This window comes from Bidens hawaiensis, unplaced genomic scaffold, assembly GCF_021521415.1.
Source record: "Bidens hawaiensis isolate Kalapana, Puna unplaced genomic scaffold, B.hawaiensis_p1.1 tig00003115_1, whole genome shotgun sequence".
Lineage (NCBI taxonomy): Eukaryota > Viridiplantae > Streptophyta > Magnoliopsida > Asterales > Asteraceae > Bidens > Bidens hawaiensis.
Window position 1 is genome coordinate 1,903,649 of NW_027491167.1, and position 18,153 is coordinate 1,921,801.

The window sequence follows — 18,153 nt, forward strand, 5'->3', positions numbered from 1 at the left end:
AGTGTTCTTGTGTATGTTTTTGCACCTACGTTATTATTTTTTATTAAGTTCATTCTTTTTAGAAAAAATCTTTTTGTGATATAAATAAAATCAATTTATGTATAATGATACAAACATAGATATAACACATATTTCTATATACATTATGTATTGCTTTATTTGTAACTTAATTATTTAGATCATCTCGTTTGTTATACGGGCTCTAAAGCTAGTTATATTATATATTAATATATATTTAATTTATTAATTTTGGTCATATCTGTAAATAAAAAATGTCTAAAACATCATAATTAATCCCAATACCATACTGATATTTCTTAATTTTGTCAATACTTAATTTTGAACTTATTATCATGTGGTATTGTAGCTACTTTAAACTTATATTTATATGTTTTACATCGATGATTATGGTTTTTGAAGTTTTTGACATAAGTGAACTTGAATCAATTCGAATTCGATTCGAATTCGAGTTTCAAATACGAATAGAGTCGAATTTCGAATGAGATATAGTACGAATACAAATACGAATCGAATAATCCAACTTTTTAACGAATACAAATCGAATACGAAAACCAGCATTATTCGAATTATTCGATTCAATCAACTTGAAAATTCGTTATTCGATTCAATGAACACCCCTAATCCCATACCGACTCAATACCATTCAAGCTTCAAATATACTCGCCATGAATGCTTCGGATTTCAGGTATACCAGTCTAACTCGGGTTTTCACCAAAAGAAAATTCAAAAAAACTTTTAATTACATGTTCCTAACCCAGACCACACCTCCCCCGCGGACGTTGGCGGTCCGACTTCCTACCAATCCCGGCGTCTCTCTCTCACACACACAGTCAGATCTTTTCCAATATTATATTCTTATATAAGTATATATTCCTTCCTTCGTTCTTTGAATAATGAATAAAATCTATTAATTCACACCTAGGGTTTTCACTTTCCATGGAACCAGCAACATAATAATCATACCTCTGGATTAAATAAAATGAAATCAACTGCCGGCGAACTCACTCGCCGTAAAAAGCTACTGAAACAGGTTCTGCTAGGGTTAATCGGACTACTCGGACTGATTTGTTTATACAATGGCGCCACATTCGCCCCTGCCTTACGCCGATCGGAAGAAGTGATTGGCGTCGACGACGGTACGGATCCGGTCATCGGAACTTCTCTACAGAAACATCATGATTATTTCGATGACTTGTTTGAAGATCATGAGCACAATCCTGAAGTGCCTAAAAGCTTACCTGTAAGTAGTGAATTGATTATTATTATTGTTTTAAATTGTTAAAATGAGTGCGTTTGGTTAATTAGGGTTAGGTTTTGTGTTGTGTTGTGTTGAATTGTAGGTTTGTGATATGAGGTATTCGGAATTGATACCTTGTTTGGATAGACATCTTATTTACCAATTGAAGTTGAAGCTTAATTTGAGTTTAATGGAGCATTACGAGCGGCATTGTCCGCCTGCAACACGACGATATAACTGCCTTATTCCTCCTCCGCTTGGATACAAGGTTAGTTTATGATTCATATTAAGTTAACAGGTTTTTTGTTTAAAAATATTATGAATTAATGTTAGGTGTTGTGTCTAGATACCGATTAGGTGGCCTCAAAGTAGAGATGAGGTTTGGAAGGCTAACATACCTCATACGCATCTTGCACAAGAGAAATCGGATCAGAATTGGATGACGGTTTTTGGAGAAAAGATTAGATTTCCTGGTGGAGGAACTCATTTTCATTATGGTGCTGATAAGTACATAGCTTCAATTGCATCGGTACGTTATCTTGATGTCATTCATTACTTATTAGGGCTTCCTTTTGTTTAATTTAGCTTTTATAACCATACAGATGCTCAAGATTCCTGGTGATAAACTCAACAATGGAGGAAACATCAGAACGGTTCTTGATGTGGGATGTGGTGTTGCAAGTTTTGGCGCTTATCTTTTACCTTTAGGCATAATAGCTATGTCTCTTGCACCAAATGATGTGCATCAAAATCAAATCCAGTTTGCACTTGAACGCGGGATTCCATCAGCATTAGGAGTTTTGGGTACCAAAAGACTTCCTTACCCAAGTAGATCATTTGAATTAGCTCATTGTTCGCGTTGTAGGATAGACTGGCTTCAAAGGGATGGGATTTTACTTTTGGAGTTAGATAGATTGCTTAGACCAGGCGGTTATTTTGTGTATTCTTCACCAGAAGCATATGCACATGATGAGGAAAATAGAAGAATTTGGAATGCTATGCATGATCTTTTGAGAAGGATGTGTTGGAGAGTTGCTTCAAGGCGAGATCAAACGGTTATATGGGCTAAATCAGTAAGCAATAGTTGTTATCATAAGCGAGCACCAGGAACGAACCCACCTCTGTGTGGTTCAGATGATAATCCAGATGCCAGTTGGAATGTGCAGATGAAAGCTTGCATTACTCCATACTCTACAAGTAATTAGTGTCTAATTATATTTATCGTAACTTTTGTATATACACTGTTTTAATGAATTTTCTTTCGGTTAATACAGAGATGCATAAAGGAAAAGGTAGTGGGCTTCAACCATGGCCCAGTAGGCTTAGTGAGCCACCTCCTCGCCTTGATGAAATTGGTGTTAGTCATGATCAGTTTCAAGAAGACACTGTAAGCATCTAAGTCTAATACATAAATTATTGTCACTTGTTAACTATTTACCGACAGTTAAGTTTACTCATGATTTGATGCAGAACACATGGTATCAAAGAGTCACAGAGTATTGGAAACAAATGAGATCTGTGATACAAAAAGATTCAATTAGAAATGTGATGGATATGAATTCAAATCTTGGTGGATTTGCCGCAGCTCTTAAGGATAAAGATGTTTGGGTGATGAATGTTGCTCCTGTTAACGCATCTTCCAAGTTAAAGATTATTTATGACCGTGGACTAATCGGAACAGTTCATGATTGGTTTGCACTTTCCCTATAACACTTTGAAAAATTATCATTCTTATAAAATCTAATGGGATTGTGTTTTGCAGGTGTGAATCTTTTTCCACATATCCACGCACATACGACCTGCTTCATGCGTGGTCGGTTTTTACAGAGATTGAAAACCGTGGTTGCAGTGTTGAAGATTTACTAATCGAGATGGATCGTATGCTAAGGCCTGAAGGGTTTGTTATCATAAGAGACAAGTCAACCATTGTTGACCACATAAGAAAGTTCTTGACTGCTTTAAGATGGGATGGATATTCAATGGAGGTAGAACCAAAAACGGATGCTTTATCTGTTAGTGATGAACGAGTTGTAATTGCTAGAAAACAAATATGGGGAGATGATAAAGATGATGAAGCGGCTGCAAGATTTTAAATCTTTCTTTTCTAATCAGGTAACAGTCTATACTTCTTTTTCATTAGCACATTATGAAGTTATTTTAAGGATGTTTCGGATGAATTGAGGAAGATGGGGATGCAGAATGCGGAACGTATATTGGACATGTTTTTTTCTGGTATATTTTTATCGAAGGGCATAAGATTATTTGAGTAAAGAAGGGGTTAGTGCGCAGCCATAGATGGATACATTTTTATGCAATGTATTTGAAGAATTTTATATCTGTTTTAAATCTAGTCTTTTCTTCCATGTATTTGAACAATTTCATATGGGAATTTTGTTTATCCTTGGAATCTAGAACAGTTCTGCTGTAGTTGTTTGTTGGGAATGAGATTTTATTAGATTGAATCGTATGTGTTGCTAAAAACAAGTTGAAGTTTATCTAGTTACAAGCTTGAAACATGCGAGTCACGTCAATTTGAATTCTTGTAAAGCTTTTTATGCCCTTGTAGGCGCATACAACTGTTAAGAGTTCAGGTCATGGTGTTATTGAGTTACACGAGCTTGAATTTGACACAAGTTTGTACAATTAATTGTTGATAACTTTATTGAGTAGGCATCTAATTGGTTACAAAATATGGCGATCTAATTGGTTAACTAACATACAAGCTAATCAAGTTGTAAAATTTGAGCTAACTAAATATTCGGTGACTTAATTATCTAAATAAAAAAAATATATCTTAATAGGATCATTGTGATTCAGCCTATCAAATCTACTATCAACTAACAGACATCTTTACATTCACACACTCTCTAAAACACAAGTCCCATCTACACATTCCTTTCCTCATCAAACCAAAGGATAGTCACAACCTACAGCTGTTCATCAGGTCTAAACCTTGAACCACAAATTTGAACCATGGTGACTCAGTTCAAACAGTAAATCCAACACAAACTTTCTTTTTTACCTTAAATTAAAAATATAAACCTAAAACAACTTCATTTCATTCTGGAATACATATAAAACTAAAAGAAACCATTATGGTTTGGTTTATATTACAAGACACACAGAGAAAAGAGTTTAAATACAACCTCGGGGGTACTTCTGTGACTTCATAATTAGCCAACTTTATGAGATCAATCTTATATTTATGTCACTGCCGATGCCCTTCAGGAAGGGTAACTACCTTGTGGAAGGGCACATGTCTCTGAGGCAAGGATCCGTCTTCCTCATCGTCATCAAATTCAAGAACATAACTGCCCAACCAACAGAAACTAGTGTAAGAGTCAACTAACGAAAATGACATGTCATTAATTTTCATGGTCAAACAAGGTATTGCTCAATCCAAGATTAAGTAAAAACAGATAATATTGTTGTTCTTTTAGAGCACAGATTTTCCATCCAAGTTGACTTCTTTGACCATAAAAGTCAATATATATCTTTCATAGAACAGATATAGTTCCAACTTACTCATCAGTTTTCCTCTGTAGATTTTCACATCAGGTCCAGAAACAACAGCAAGCAAATGACAAGAAAACATTAGTTCAACGTCACTGATATCATATAATAAGCGTAAACAGAAAGGTGTATAGTATAAGATTACCTTGCGAGTATTGACAACAGTTGCTTTATACAGAGCAGTTGTTCCAGGATAAACTGCCAACACATGTTTTCCGGGAGGGAAATCTTGAGCAGTTGATGGATCATTTCGCTTCGGGAAAGGAATAATATGTGACATTGGCAGCTTGTACTTCCTAAAATCATTTAAAATATCATTTTGAGCTAAAAATTATTAACATTGATCTAAGCATAAACAAATAAACAATATATACCTCTGGCCAGCTGGTTCTTCATCATCACCTGGTTCCTCATCAAGAACTTCGAATCTGCATAAAGTCACAACACATACCACTAAAATCATCAAAAGGCACATAACAAACTGCCACATAAGCACTTAATCCTTCCAACATATGAAATGTGTTATAAGCTATCATCAGTCAAAGAAAACGCATTTACTTACTCTCGTGTTTCCCTATCAAAGTGAATAACTTTGACAATGAACCACTCATCTTTATCAGCATCCTCCTGAGTTACCCTAGCAGCAACCTGACAAAGTTGCATTCACGAATTAAATTCACCGTACATTCGATTACAAAAAGTATGAAATTACCTGTTCGCCCTTTAAGCTTGCAAGATGATCAAGATGGTTTCTAAGAGAAGGAGAAAGCCTTGGTACATCTGGATCAGCTTTCATTCTTTTCTTCTTCTGTTCATTACCTTCTGCAGTATAAAAAAACCTCATAAAGCTTTCGGAAGAGAAAATATACCAATAAATAAATAAAAGAAGAAAAAGAAGAAAAGGTTTCATTATGCATATTACCACCCGTCCTTCTCCTTTGTTGCCCAGGAGGTCCAGAAGGGATCAAAGCATCTAACTGAATTAACAACTGACTAGAAACACTGCATTCAAAATAAAATTAAAAAATATTTTTTAAGAATTGCTGTTGAACAGAACAAAATATGAAATGAAAAGTTTAAACATTGTAAAGACATACGCTACTTCATTTTCTGAAAGTTCTTTTGCTTGAGTGTAAAGCATTTTAAGGCGTGAAAGAGAATTATCACCGGGCTTTTCCACCACCTCGGGAGCTGCAAAAGTTTCAGAATTACAATAAAAATGTATTTATTGTTAACTATCCAAAATACCGCATTTTGGGATTTTTTTAACATAGTAAGCTACTAACTCCAAGCATAAAAATCAAATACGCAATTTAGGTGTATTCGTATAAAATCAACAAACTTAAATAAGAAAAAGATCTTATTCGATTGGTTATATCCATCATAGATATCAAACCCTAGATGACCAAATTAAAAAATTATAAATAGTAGTATGATACTTGATTGTAGTTTTTTATGCATCTTGTTGATTTCAAGGAGTATATCCTCTTGATCTTTCCTTAAACGATCAAGCTCTTTTGATTGATCTAAGATTCCAGAGATATCCGGCGAGGACATATTTTTCCTCTGTTTCAAGAAATTACAAAGTTTTTCTCACGATCTTTATACGTGCTGCAAAAACGAAGCAATTGTGTTACAAACAGCAAAGTAATTAGATGCAGATGAAAGGGAATTTAATTATCATAGGACAGAGATATTATTGGAAACAGGGTTGTGAACAAAAAGTTATAATAGACGGAAAAGGTACTAAATATAGTAGGGTGAATTTAATACATACCCCTAAAAACTTATTAAATATCATATATACCCAATCCAAACTTAAAAAGAAGCCACTCGACAGCGGCAGAGTTTGCTTCAGAGTATGCTCTGCATGAAGCCGAAAAGGGGGAATAGTCACAGCGCAGAGGGACAGCGGAATCTAAGCCCATACCAGATAGGGAAAAGCGAGGAAATAGAATTCATCTCGACTGAAAGGAGAGGACTAGATCTTTCGTCAACCACTTGATTCGCTTATCATGAAGCTATTTTTAAATAGCAAGCACTAGCTTGGTGCGGCTTCATAAAAAGCAATTGTATATATTCTTACAAACTAGTTGAAATATCAAATTTACTCATTTTAATAAAAACAATCCAGAATATGACTAATCTTTCCTTATTCTACTCAAACTTTAAATATACATATGTGCCCATTTTAACTTAATTTTCATATTCACCTATCAATAAATAACAGATTCACCTATTTTAACAAAAACAAATCATTTTTCTTTATATCGACTTTTTTTTTCACGAGTTGACATTTATTATGTGTAAATTATTATATTTCCATCCTCATCAGTATGTTTAACTAAGTATCTTGTTATTGACTACTACGATAATACTTCATTGTTCATTGTTAAATTAAATATACACTTACATCAATGGAATTGTCTTATGTGTCCAAATTAATCTAAAATATTTTTTTTCTTTTTGGCATATCATGACATCTGATCACGAAATATATTAACTAATTGATAATCTCATTCCTTTGAACCCTTTCTTCTTGAAGTAAATTACATTTAAAAAGTTTTTTAGCTCAATTTCTTAATCTCAACGAATCAATTTGTCATCATTAGTTGTTTCTCGGTTTTTACGACTGCTTAAACCATATAAAGTTAAACTAAAATAAGGTTAATATATTAATATATTTAAGAGGGGTAAAATGGTCATAAACTAAAAACTCATTCAAAAAGGTATATATGATCTTTTAAGTTTCGATTGAGTATATACGATATTTCACAGGTTTTCTAGAGATAAGTATGAAATTTTCCCAAAATAGTAGTAGTAAACTACCTAAAACAGAAAGTGGTGAGAAGAACTACAGTAGTAATAAATAAAATAGTTAACTAGCTTGTTAAACTAACCTGTATTGATATGATCCCTCAGTCTCTACAAGTATCATGCGAAATAAACAGATACCTTGATATAAAAATACTTAATTGATTATTAATAATGAAATTTCCTTTTAGTAATGGCAATATGAAAATAAAGTTGAACCCACAAAAAAAATCTAAAACATCAAAATTTCGTAATCATAACGCATTTTAGTTTGGCAGAAAAGGAATGCTGCCATTATACGAAGATGTCACTGCAAAGTTTATAGTTACGTTTTATAATAGTTATACAAGAGCAAAAAATACCGTCTTTCTAACAATTTCATATCGTACTTCAGAAAGTGAACAACTTGATTTTTTAACTGTCAAAAGATCATTTCATCCGAACCAAATTTCCTTAATTTATCATAGTCATCTAAAATGCATTAAAACTAAGATACGTTGAAGTTACAAAACCGCACGCGTTTGTCAAATTTTCAAACTTCCACCACGTTACCGCACGAAATTAAATCAAGAACCAAAATCGTTTGTTTTTTAGCCAATTAGCTCTTTTATCTTAAATTTATAGTGCCAACAAAGTGACAAAACCTCCATTAATGTATGTGAAAACAAAGGTAAACATTAACTTGATTCTTGAGTGTGTTCACATCTTACCGATTAATATAGTTTAAGACCAAAGATTTAACCTTTTAAAGCATTAACTCTCAATACACAAAAACCCGTTGGTTCTCAATCCACAACAAACAAACTATATAAAAGTCAACTGTTGGTCAAAATGAGCTAATTGCAATGTGAACCCTAGTTTTAATTTCTAATGTAAACAAAAACCCTAACTTAATTCCAGCATATTTGAACAACCCTTGATTAATTCATAATAATAATAATAATAATAATAATAAACAAAAAGCCACATTATGAACTTGCATATTATATACGATTGATCCATTGGATACAAATAATAAAAATAAAAGAATCGGAAGAGAAGAGCAATACTGACGTACCGTAGATCAATTGTTCACGTTTGGAAGTAGATCTTGCTCAAAATAATAATCGTTCGAGAGGATTTACACCTGAAAATTGCACAGTGTTGTAAGAATGAATTTATTTATCGGTGGTTTGGTGTTTGATGAATCTATTTGTTCTTCATTTTTTTGTTTTTTAAAAAAGAAAGATTGAAGGTTTGGGAGAGTTTTTATTTTAGAATGATTATCAGAAGCTCATCAATAATTAAGTTGCTGATTTTATTTTAGAAACAAAAAGTAAATGATTCGGGTTGGACGGGTTTGAGTTATTTAAGGTTCGGAATTTTTGGGTTTGGTTGTTCGGGTTTTTTTGCTTGAAATAAGAGACCCGGTAACTGACTCGTTTAAGGGTCAGGTTGGTTGACTTCGAATTATTCTTGTTCGGGTGGCTTCGGATTCGGGTAAAATGATAGCCATAAATATGCATGTTAAACTAACCGAATGTTTCGATGAACTGTTCGTGAACCGTTCGACGGAAAATTCGTTTATGTTTGTTTATTTAATAAACGAACGAACATGAACACATGTTCCGTTTGTTTATTTGTGTTCATGAACGTTCGTTTATTTATGTTCATTTATGTATTAACAGAAAATAATTAAATATTATTTGGATAAGTCATCTGCTAACATATTTTATATTTGTTAATTTGTGTTCATTTAAGTGTTTTCATTATGTTTGTTTATGTTCATTTACATTTGTTCATATATGTTCATTATGTTCGTTTGTCTTTATTCAGTTATGTTCGTTTAGATTTTAAACAAACGAACATAAACATAAAATCTCGTTTGGTAAGTGTTTTGGATAAAAATCAGCTAAGGATAATGTATCCAAATCTGTCAAGTGAGGTATAGTGCTAACACGATAAAAGCGAATGTATAATCGAAATCTTGATGAACACAATGATTTGATTCACGAGGGAAAAAACCCTTGATTATGATAATCTTACTTCGGTCAAAAACTAGCAAGGCAATCTTTGGTCGAATTGCTTCGGTCAAAGATTAACAAGGTAATCTTTGGTCGGACGGTATGTGATTATAATAATCTCCGGCACAAAAAACCCTCGGACGGTGAAAACTATCACCGTCAAGTTTATTAATGGAAAAAGGTGGTTACAAGTGTTGTGGAGTTTATGATCGATGTTACAAAGTAAGCTAACGTGCAGAGAGAGTATTTGGTTCTGCTCTGGTGTGTGAGTGAATAAAAGTACCTCCTAATCGATCATAACTCGATAATTATAAAGTAAATACATATAACAATAACTCCTAAAAATCTGCAAGTCCTCCACTAGCCGCTCCCATCACTTTGACCACGTGCCATAGAGGTCCAGTAGCGAAATAAGTGGAAGAATAAGTCTAAGAGCCGTTGTTGATATTTAAACATCAATCTTCACACAAAATCGTCCATTAATAGCTATGCTGAATAAGGATCCTGGATCCATACTCCAGCTAGAGAATACTCCATGAGGATAATTGATGCAAACATGTCTTCAAGAATAACATATCTTATCTTTAGCAATTGGTCTTATTATTCCGTTACTTCTTGCTTTAGCTTAGTCTTCAATCTCGACCTTATGCTATAGATGTCTCGTAGTGAGATATACGGTAGACTTGTTCATAAAGTTGTTATACCTGTCTAACACATCACCATACTAAACGCAATCATTGGTAAACAAATAACACCGAGGATCGTTGATACTTTATATCCTGATACATATCTCAAGGATAATCTATCTATAAGATAGTCAAGGATTAAGGATCCTCAGCATAAAATTCATGCCCTAACAATTGCCCCCAAAATGGCGGGTGATAGTGGAACACAACTGTCACTTTGAAATTCAAACTTCTGCGAAAACTGATAGATGTGACGGTTTTGCCAGAAATTTTTACCATTTAGCCCCTGAATTAATAATAACCGTCTATATATGCCGTCCTATATCTTTGGTTATAATCATACCTCCAGCCGACGCATCAGGTATCCTTCCTATTCTTTTCTTATTTTCTTTAACAATGTCTACTGCTTCAACTTCTTCTCTGTCTCCCTCTAAACCTACCGAACCATCTTCCGATGACTCCGAGTTTTCGGAAATGGAACCACAATGCCTCCTAACCAACCCGTCTACTGAGATTTGTAAAATCACAGATCCCGAGATCGACGAGTTCCGTTCGCTGTTTCCTCCGAGAACCCTATTCCGACTTTACGAATCCAGTGTCCGCTGCGACGTATATTCCAAAGTCTGGGCGTGTTTTCGGCAACTCCGTTCCTGATCGGCTACAAGTACCGTTTTCCTCCTTTCAGTCAAAGTTTCTTCGATTCCACCGGCATATCCTATATACAGGCTATGCCCATGGTTTGGAGGGTTCTGAGCACTATCGAGAGAATCATCGAGGAGCAAGAGATTGACTTCAGTCTTCCGGAGTTATCACATCTGTACACCCTTACTACCCACGGTCCTGCCCAATTTATCTTCAAGTCCAAGCCTCGACAACCTCACCTGATACTAAAAGTCACCTTAAATGATTCCTCATGGAGGAATCAGTTTTTCTTTGTAAAACGTGACTCAATACCAGGAGGGATTGATCTTCAAAGTGGGTTAGAAAGGGTAGGATCCTGGATCCTTAAGAAATAGCAGGATCTTTGATGCTTTAACTTTAATTCTGAATCTTCCTTTTTGTTTGCAGTTGACAACTTTGCTTCTTTAGGCAAGTTACCTGGCACAGAAGAGAAAACAAAACGGTTCCTAGCACTGGATACCGAAGTTAGAACCTTTCAAGCTCGTTTTGTTGAAGCTTTCTGCGAAATCTCTTCGGGTTCCAGCATGTCAAGTGAGTTTATAAAAATAATTTTAAGATAAATAAAATTAGTTTGAATACTTATCTGTTAACTTTTCTTTCGTAGGCGCCAAGAAATCCCAGAAGTCAGCCGGTAAGTTCTCCCTGGAAGATATTGACTGCATGGTCACCTCTCCTGTCATCAAGAAAGAAGCTTCAAAAGCAGCCACTAGTTCCGAGCCCAAGACTGCAACAACCAGGGCTAAGTCCGTTGCTTCTAAAAGAAAGAGGTCCTCTAATCCCGAGATGTAACAACTCGACCTTTTCAAAATTTACAAACCCGACCCATTTCAATGTTCGGGAATTTTTTTCGGCATTTATATAGTAAAATTAACTATTATTATATAATTATTTATCTAATTATATATATTATATAATTTCACATTTTGGCAATTTTAACCCAAAACCCAACTTTGACCCAAATATGCTTCCATCTCAAACCTTCAAGGACTAAATTGTAATTTATGTATATTATTATATTTATTCAGAAACCCATTAATCCAAACACATAACCCGTTTACCCAAGACCCGATTATGATATCCGTTTATACAAAATCTTAACTTGGACCGCAATCTTCGTAACCAATATGGTAATTGAACCAAAACACGTGTAATAACTTCCTATTGTGGCTCACCGACAGTCTAATTAAAGGATATAATCAATTAAGGATCTCGTCTATCATTTGAACGAACCGTCATCTGTTATATTGGGATTACACCATCTAAACATCATTAGAATTCAATTAAACGAACCTGCACCGTCTCCTCATTGCGTCGACTGAAACCCCTAATACTAATTAAATTAACGAAGCTCGCACATGTCCGTTTTTGTTCGTGTTTGCGCCGATTGTCCATCTTGCCGTTCACCATACATACCTCATTGTTTCAGGTAATTAAACATATCATTATGTTTGTTTTTTATCAGTGAACAAAAGCCCTAATGTTGATTAAACTAATATACAACAGATTGTTCGATTTCAATTGTTAGGGTTTATTTGGGTTTTAGGGATTGAACTGGGTAATGTTTATAAATTATTGTTCTTATCTTCTTGCCATCAAGCATCGTAGCGCAGATGGTTTATGTTGTGTGTGTCCTATGGTTCAAATGGTGACACTTGCGTACCATTTATCAAATTATTTATCTTATTATTTCTCAAACGCAAACTGTGATCTTTGTGTTGTGTATCAATTGAATGACTGTTTGTTACTTGCTATTTGCTTACTTGCTTACTTGAATCGCATTCGGAGAGGTCCAACATAATCTCATTATAGTATGATCATACGACCATCATAGTGGCCGGAGCCCGATCGCATTGGCAATGGTTTCACCGACACTCATTACTTGCTTAACACTTTCATTGTTTATACTCACAGATAACAGTTTTGCTTATTTTTACTCTATTATTTATATCATTATATATTATCATTTTGTTCATGTCAAAACTGGTGAATCTACTCACTCAACATGTGTTGTTGACAAATATATATATTTTGTACGCATTTGCAGGTTATAGATTGGATTGCTTATCGAACTGAAGCTCACGTAGAGATGACCTTAGGATGTTAAACATAAACAAGAATAGTTGGTTTTGTAATGTAATTTTCTCTATTTTTGTTGTACTTAAATGTTCGTTGACAATTAATAAATTAATTAGATATTGTCGCTTTACAATTGCATGATAGTACCTTGTGAGCTGTGGCAATCAACTCATGCCCCGACATTTCCGCCGTTGGTTGGGGTGTGACACGAGACCCATTATGACATTGTCCTCTCTGTAAGTGTTGGGTGCGGATTTTCATCCTCGAAATTGAGCCTAATTTAAGGATAACGACTTAAGCTGCTATTCTGAAGAAGGTACGTTGACTAATTCAATTGCCCTATATTATTCTTGTTTGTTTTGCAGATAAGAACACGTGGTAAATGTGATTATAAGAACGTGGATTGCAACGGATATTATCTGGACTTCGTCAATTCGAACGTGGGAAATAACGGATGAAGGAAGAAGTAGTCTAGGGTTTCCGGTTATTTCGGGATAACAGTTGTAAACTTTTATTATGTACATGAGCTGATAATATCATTAGAACACACACATTCACTTACCTAGCTACTAGTATACTCTGTAACACTTTGCATTCGATCACTTATCAGCTCCATTACTTGTAATCATCCATTTTCGTTATTAATAAAGTCGACGGTGATAGTTTTCACCGTCCGGGGGTTTTTTATGCCGGGGATTACCATAATCATATACGAATCTGACCAAAAATTACGTTCTTAATCTTTGACCGAAGCAATTCGACCAAAGATTACGTTGTTAATTCTTGACCGACGTAAGATTATTGTGATCAAGGGTTTTTTCCCTCATAATCATATCGTTGTGTTCGATCTTATTATCAACAAGCACTCCACCTCACGCATTAATTTGATCAAAAGTTGCTTTGCCAATTTTGACCGAAACAATTTGGCGCCCACCGTGGGGAAAACGGTGCTTTGATCATTATTCACTCTCAAACTAAACCCTACTCTCAATATCCACAACATGTCTTCCCAACCAAAGATTGTTTCTTCTTCTGCCGCAGCCTCAGATTCCTTAGCAAGGCCTCCTATGCCTCTCCCTCCTGCTGGTGGTATCCCGAAGAAACCTGACAACGTTCAAAAGAAACCTGCTACTCCTGTATTCTCAGGTTCGAGGCCATCTCCCCAGGATCCCGTCATGGTGTCCAACAACGACCTTTTGTCTCTGTACAGACGACTACAGAAACAGATGGATCGCCAGAACAAGACCAACCAGATGCTCGTGAGGGAACTGGAAGATTTCAAGAAAGCCAAGAAGCCGGCGGAAGAATTCACACCACTAATCCCGAGATCTCTGGATTTCACTCCTCCAGGATCCTCAGGATTGGTGCATCCAGAGCCGACCACGACGTACAACTCTGGACCCCCATCTTTCCAGCATTTGGGGTCTGCGGGATTGCACTTATCTGGATCTCAAGGATACCCGTATTCGTCATCTGCTGGGCCTTTTCAACATGCAGGATCCTCAGGATTGTCAGAGAGGACCCTCAGGATTGTTCCAACAGTCTGGATCATCAGGATTGTTCCAACAGTCTGGATCCTCAGGATTGTACCAACAGTCCGGATCCTCGGGATTGTTCCATCAGGCTGATCCTTATCAGCAGGCGGTATCTTCAGGATTAGCTCAAGCTCAGCAGCCCTCAAGATTCTCTGATGTGCATCAGGGAGACTTTATCCCGATGTAGGCCAATGCTCCAACTGCTCCGATTACCAACCCTGGAAATACTATGTTTGGGAATACGAGCTACAACGCCCAGATCGCTCCACAGAATGTTAATCAGGGTAACTCCTTCAATACGATTCCATTTAATGCTAATCAAGGATTTTTGCAGGATGCAGGCATAAGTTCGAGTTTAGCCCGAGAATTACAGAAGCCGAAGGACATGATATCGAATGTCCTCGGCATAATCCATCCCATAGCTGAAGTTCCCACTAATAGTCACAGGATATCCCGGTTTGTGCCATCAATTAGCGACGTACAGATCCCAAAACGGTTTCAAATCCCAAATATGAAACTATATGATGGCTCAACGTATGGAGATCAATCCAATCCCTATGGAAATCAAAGAGGCATATCTTTGCAAAGGGTTTGAGTCTACCTTGACTGGAGCAGCCATGAAATGGCTACTGAGTATTCCTCCTAACACTATCAATTCTTTTTCTCATTTAGTTAACATGTTTAATAACCAGTTTTCTTGCAGTAGAACTTTTGAGAAAATGACAGGTGATCTTTATAGGGTTACCCAGAATCCTGGGGAATCATTGAGAGATTTTATTACCAGGTTTAGTAAGGAGTCGCTGGAAATTCCGAATCTAAACCCTACTTCAGCAGTGGAAGCTCTCAAGTTGAGGTTAGAAAAAGGCTCCTCTTTCTATGATGATCTCGTTATGACTCCATGCAGGTCATAGAGGAAGCAAGAAGCAGAGCTCTGAGGTTTATCAGGCTAGAAGACGACAAGAAAAACTCTAAGGTCGATATCCCGAAGTATGATCAGACGAACAGGAAATCTGAATCCCCTGGAAAATCATATCAAGCAAAACCTTACTACAAGCTTGATAACCCCAGGATTAATGCAGTAGATGAGGAAAATGATGAAGAATATCCTAAGATCTCTGAATATTGTTTTTCTGTTGATATTGGTGGATTAATGTGTGCCATGCAGGATTTACGTAAGAAAGCCAGGTGGCCAAGGAAAATGGAGAGACCAGGAGCCTAGAAAGACAAATCAAAATGGTGTGCCTTCCACGAAGACTTTGGGCACTTGACTGATGATTGCATTGCACTCAAAAGAGAGATCAACTATCTTCTCAACAAGGGCCACTTGAAAGAGCTACTTGGCAAGAAGAAGGGAAGAGAGCAGGATCCCGAGAAAATTCTTGAAAAGCCGACTCCTCAACCGACGGATGCGAAAACAATCATGTTCATATCCGGAGGATCTGACATCTGTGGAACCTCTTATTCTGCTGCAAAGAGAAATGCTGGCCAGAGAAAGTTAGAAGTGGCCGATAGACCAACAAAGACATCTGTTCTCACTCAAGAGAGGATTATATCCTTCGATGAAACCGATAGAGTCGATGTTCAGGATCCTCATCATGATAGTTTGGTAATAACTTTATATGTGGCTAACCATTATGTACGCAGGATCCTCATAGATGGCGGAAGCTCTGTCAACATTATTCAATTAGACGTGCTGAAAAAGATGAATATTCCTAAGGATGAGATCGTCCCCAGTTCCTCAGTATTGGTTGGATTCAGTGGAGAAACTAAGAACACTATTGGGGAGATTAAGCTCCCAATATATGTCGAAGGGGTAAATAAAATGCAAAAATTTTGTGTTATTGACTGTTTATCTTGTTGCAATATTATATTAGGCAGGCCCTGGATACACGATATGAAAGCAGTTCCCTCCACTTATCACCAATGTGTGAAACTCCCAAGTCCGTGGGGAGTTATCAAAATCATCAGTGGCCAACAAGACGCAAAGAATTGCTACACCTCTTCCATGAAGTGTACTGCCAAACCCCAGCAGGCATAGCAATTACAGAAGCCAGCACGAGGCGTAATGGAGGCCAGGGAAAAATAAATTAAAGAAGCACCTCTTTATCCCGAGGATCCTGAAGTCAAAGTGCTGATAGGAACTAGCATTCCTGAGGATATTGAGTCAAAATTGCTCGATTTCCTCAAATCAAGGCTGTCAACATTTGCATGGAAACATGAACATATGACAGGTATTTCCAAAGATATTATAACACATAAACTTGGAATTGATAATTCTTTCAGGCCAATCCATCCAAAAAGAAGTAAATTTGCACCTGAAAGAAACATAATTATTCAAGAAGAAGTAGAAAGACTCTTGAAGGCAAAAATGATTAGGGAAGTTCAATATCCCCGATGGTTAGCGAATGTGGTGGTTGTACAGAAAAAGAATGGCAAATGGAGAGTTTGTGTAGATTTCACAGACTTGAATAAGGCTTGTCCTAAAGATCCGTTCCCTCTACCACACATATTCGATGGTAAATGCTACAGCCGGCCACGAGATGCTGACATTTATGGACGCATCCTCAGGATTTCAGCAAATCCAGATGGAGCCCTCATATCAAGAAGATACGGCCTTCATGACCCCCACTGGTATTTATTGTTATATTGCTATGCCATTTGGACTTAGAAATGCAGTTGCAACCTATCAGAGGTTAGGTAACATGATGTTCAAAGAGAAACTGGGGGACACGATGGAGGTCTATATTGATGATATGATGGTGAAGTCCAAGAAAGCTGAAGATCACCTTCAAGATCTCAAGACAACATTTGATATCCTCGACAAATACAACATGAAGCTGAACCCTTTAAAATGTCATTTCGGAGTAAAAGCTTGCAAATTCTTGGGATACATGGTCACCAAGAGAGGAATAGAGGCGATTCTAGAGCAAATACAAGCTATCCTGAACCTGAAATCCCCAGAATCAGTCAAGGATGTTCAAAGGCTAACTGGCAGGATAGCGGCGCTCAACAGATTCATATCCAAATCCTCAGAAAAGTGCAAAGAATTTTATGATATCCTGAGGAAAAACAAAAGGTTTGAGTGGACCGGTAAGCATGAGGAAGCTTTAGTATCCTTAAAAGCTTATCTTTCTTCTGCTCCTCTACTGGTAAAACCCGAGGAAGGTGAATCTCTATCTCTATATCTAGTTGTATCAAATAATGCTATAAGTGCAGTTTTGGCTAAGGATCTCGAAGGTCAACAACATCCCATATATTATGTAAGTAAAAGTCTTTTGAATGCTGAAACCAGGTATTCTTATCTTGAGAAATTAATTTTAGCACTTATTATGGCATCTACTAAACTTAGACACTATTTTGAAACTCACCCTATATGTGTTAAAACTAATTATCCTATTAAGTCTGTTTTGAGAAAACCAGAAATGTCAGGTAGAATGGCAAAATGGGCAGTAAAGCTAAGTGCATATGATATAACATATGAACCTAGGACTGCCATCAAATCCCAGGCATTAGCATACTTTGTGGCTGATTTCACCAGTGAACTTAAAGAAAAGGCAGACTTGGAAGTCCAACAACTTGAAGAAACC

At 36.3% G+C, this 18,153-nt stretch overlaps 2 protein-coding genes across 3 annotated transcripts; one reads left to right on the forward strand and one right to left on the reverse strand.

Moving 5' to 3' along the window:
- Positions 1-892: 892 nt before the first annotated feature.
- LOC143622324 (putative methyltransferase PMT9) lies at positions 893-3,781 on the forward strand. Its single transcript, XM_077093513.1, has 7 exons — positions 893-1,261; positions 1,362-1,526; positions 1,605-1,787; positions 1,861-2,455; positions 2,533-2,645; positions 2,729-2,949; positions 3,021-3,781. The coding sequence occupies exons 1-7, from the start codon at positions 1,001-1,003 to the stop codon at positions 3,349-3,351; spliced, it is 1,869 nt and encodes a 622-aa protein (XP_076949628.1). The 5' UTR covers positions 893-1,000; the 3' UTR covers positions 3,352-3,781.
- Positions 3,782-4,090: 309 nt separating this feature from the next.
- On the reverse strand, positions 4,091-9,089 carry LOC143622277 (SAGA-associated factor 29 homolog A-like). 2 transcript variants are annotated; one of them, XM_077093469.1, is made up of 10 exons: positions 8,643-9,089; positions 6,211-6,382; positions 5,869-5,962; positions 5,697-5,773; positions 5,484-5,593; positions 5,334-5,419; positions 5,146-5,199; positions 4,917-5,067; positions 4,784-4,797; positions 4,091-4,569 (listed from the first exon to the last, which is right to left on the reverse strand). In XM_077093469.1, the coding sequence occupies exons 2-10, from the start codon at positions 6,326-6,328 to the stop codon at positions 4,467-4,469; spliced, it is 807 nt and encodes a 268-aa protein (XP_076949584.1). In that variant the 5' UTR covers positions 6,329-6,382; positions 8,643-9,089; the 3' UTR covers positions 4,091-4,466. The 2 variants fall into 2 exon arrangements, with proteins under 2 accessions (XP_076949584.1, XP_076949583.1); XM_077093468.1 differs by having other exon boundaries at positions 5,694-5,773.
- Positions 9,090-18,153: the final 9,064 nt, after the last annotated feature.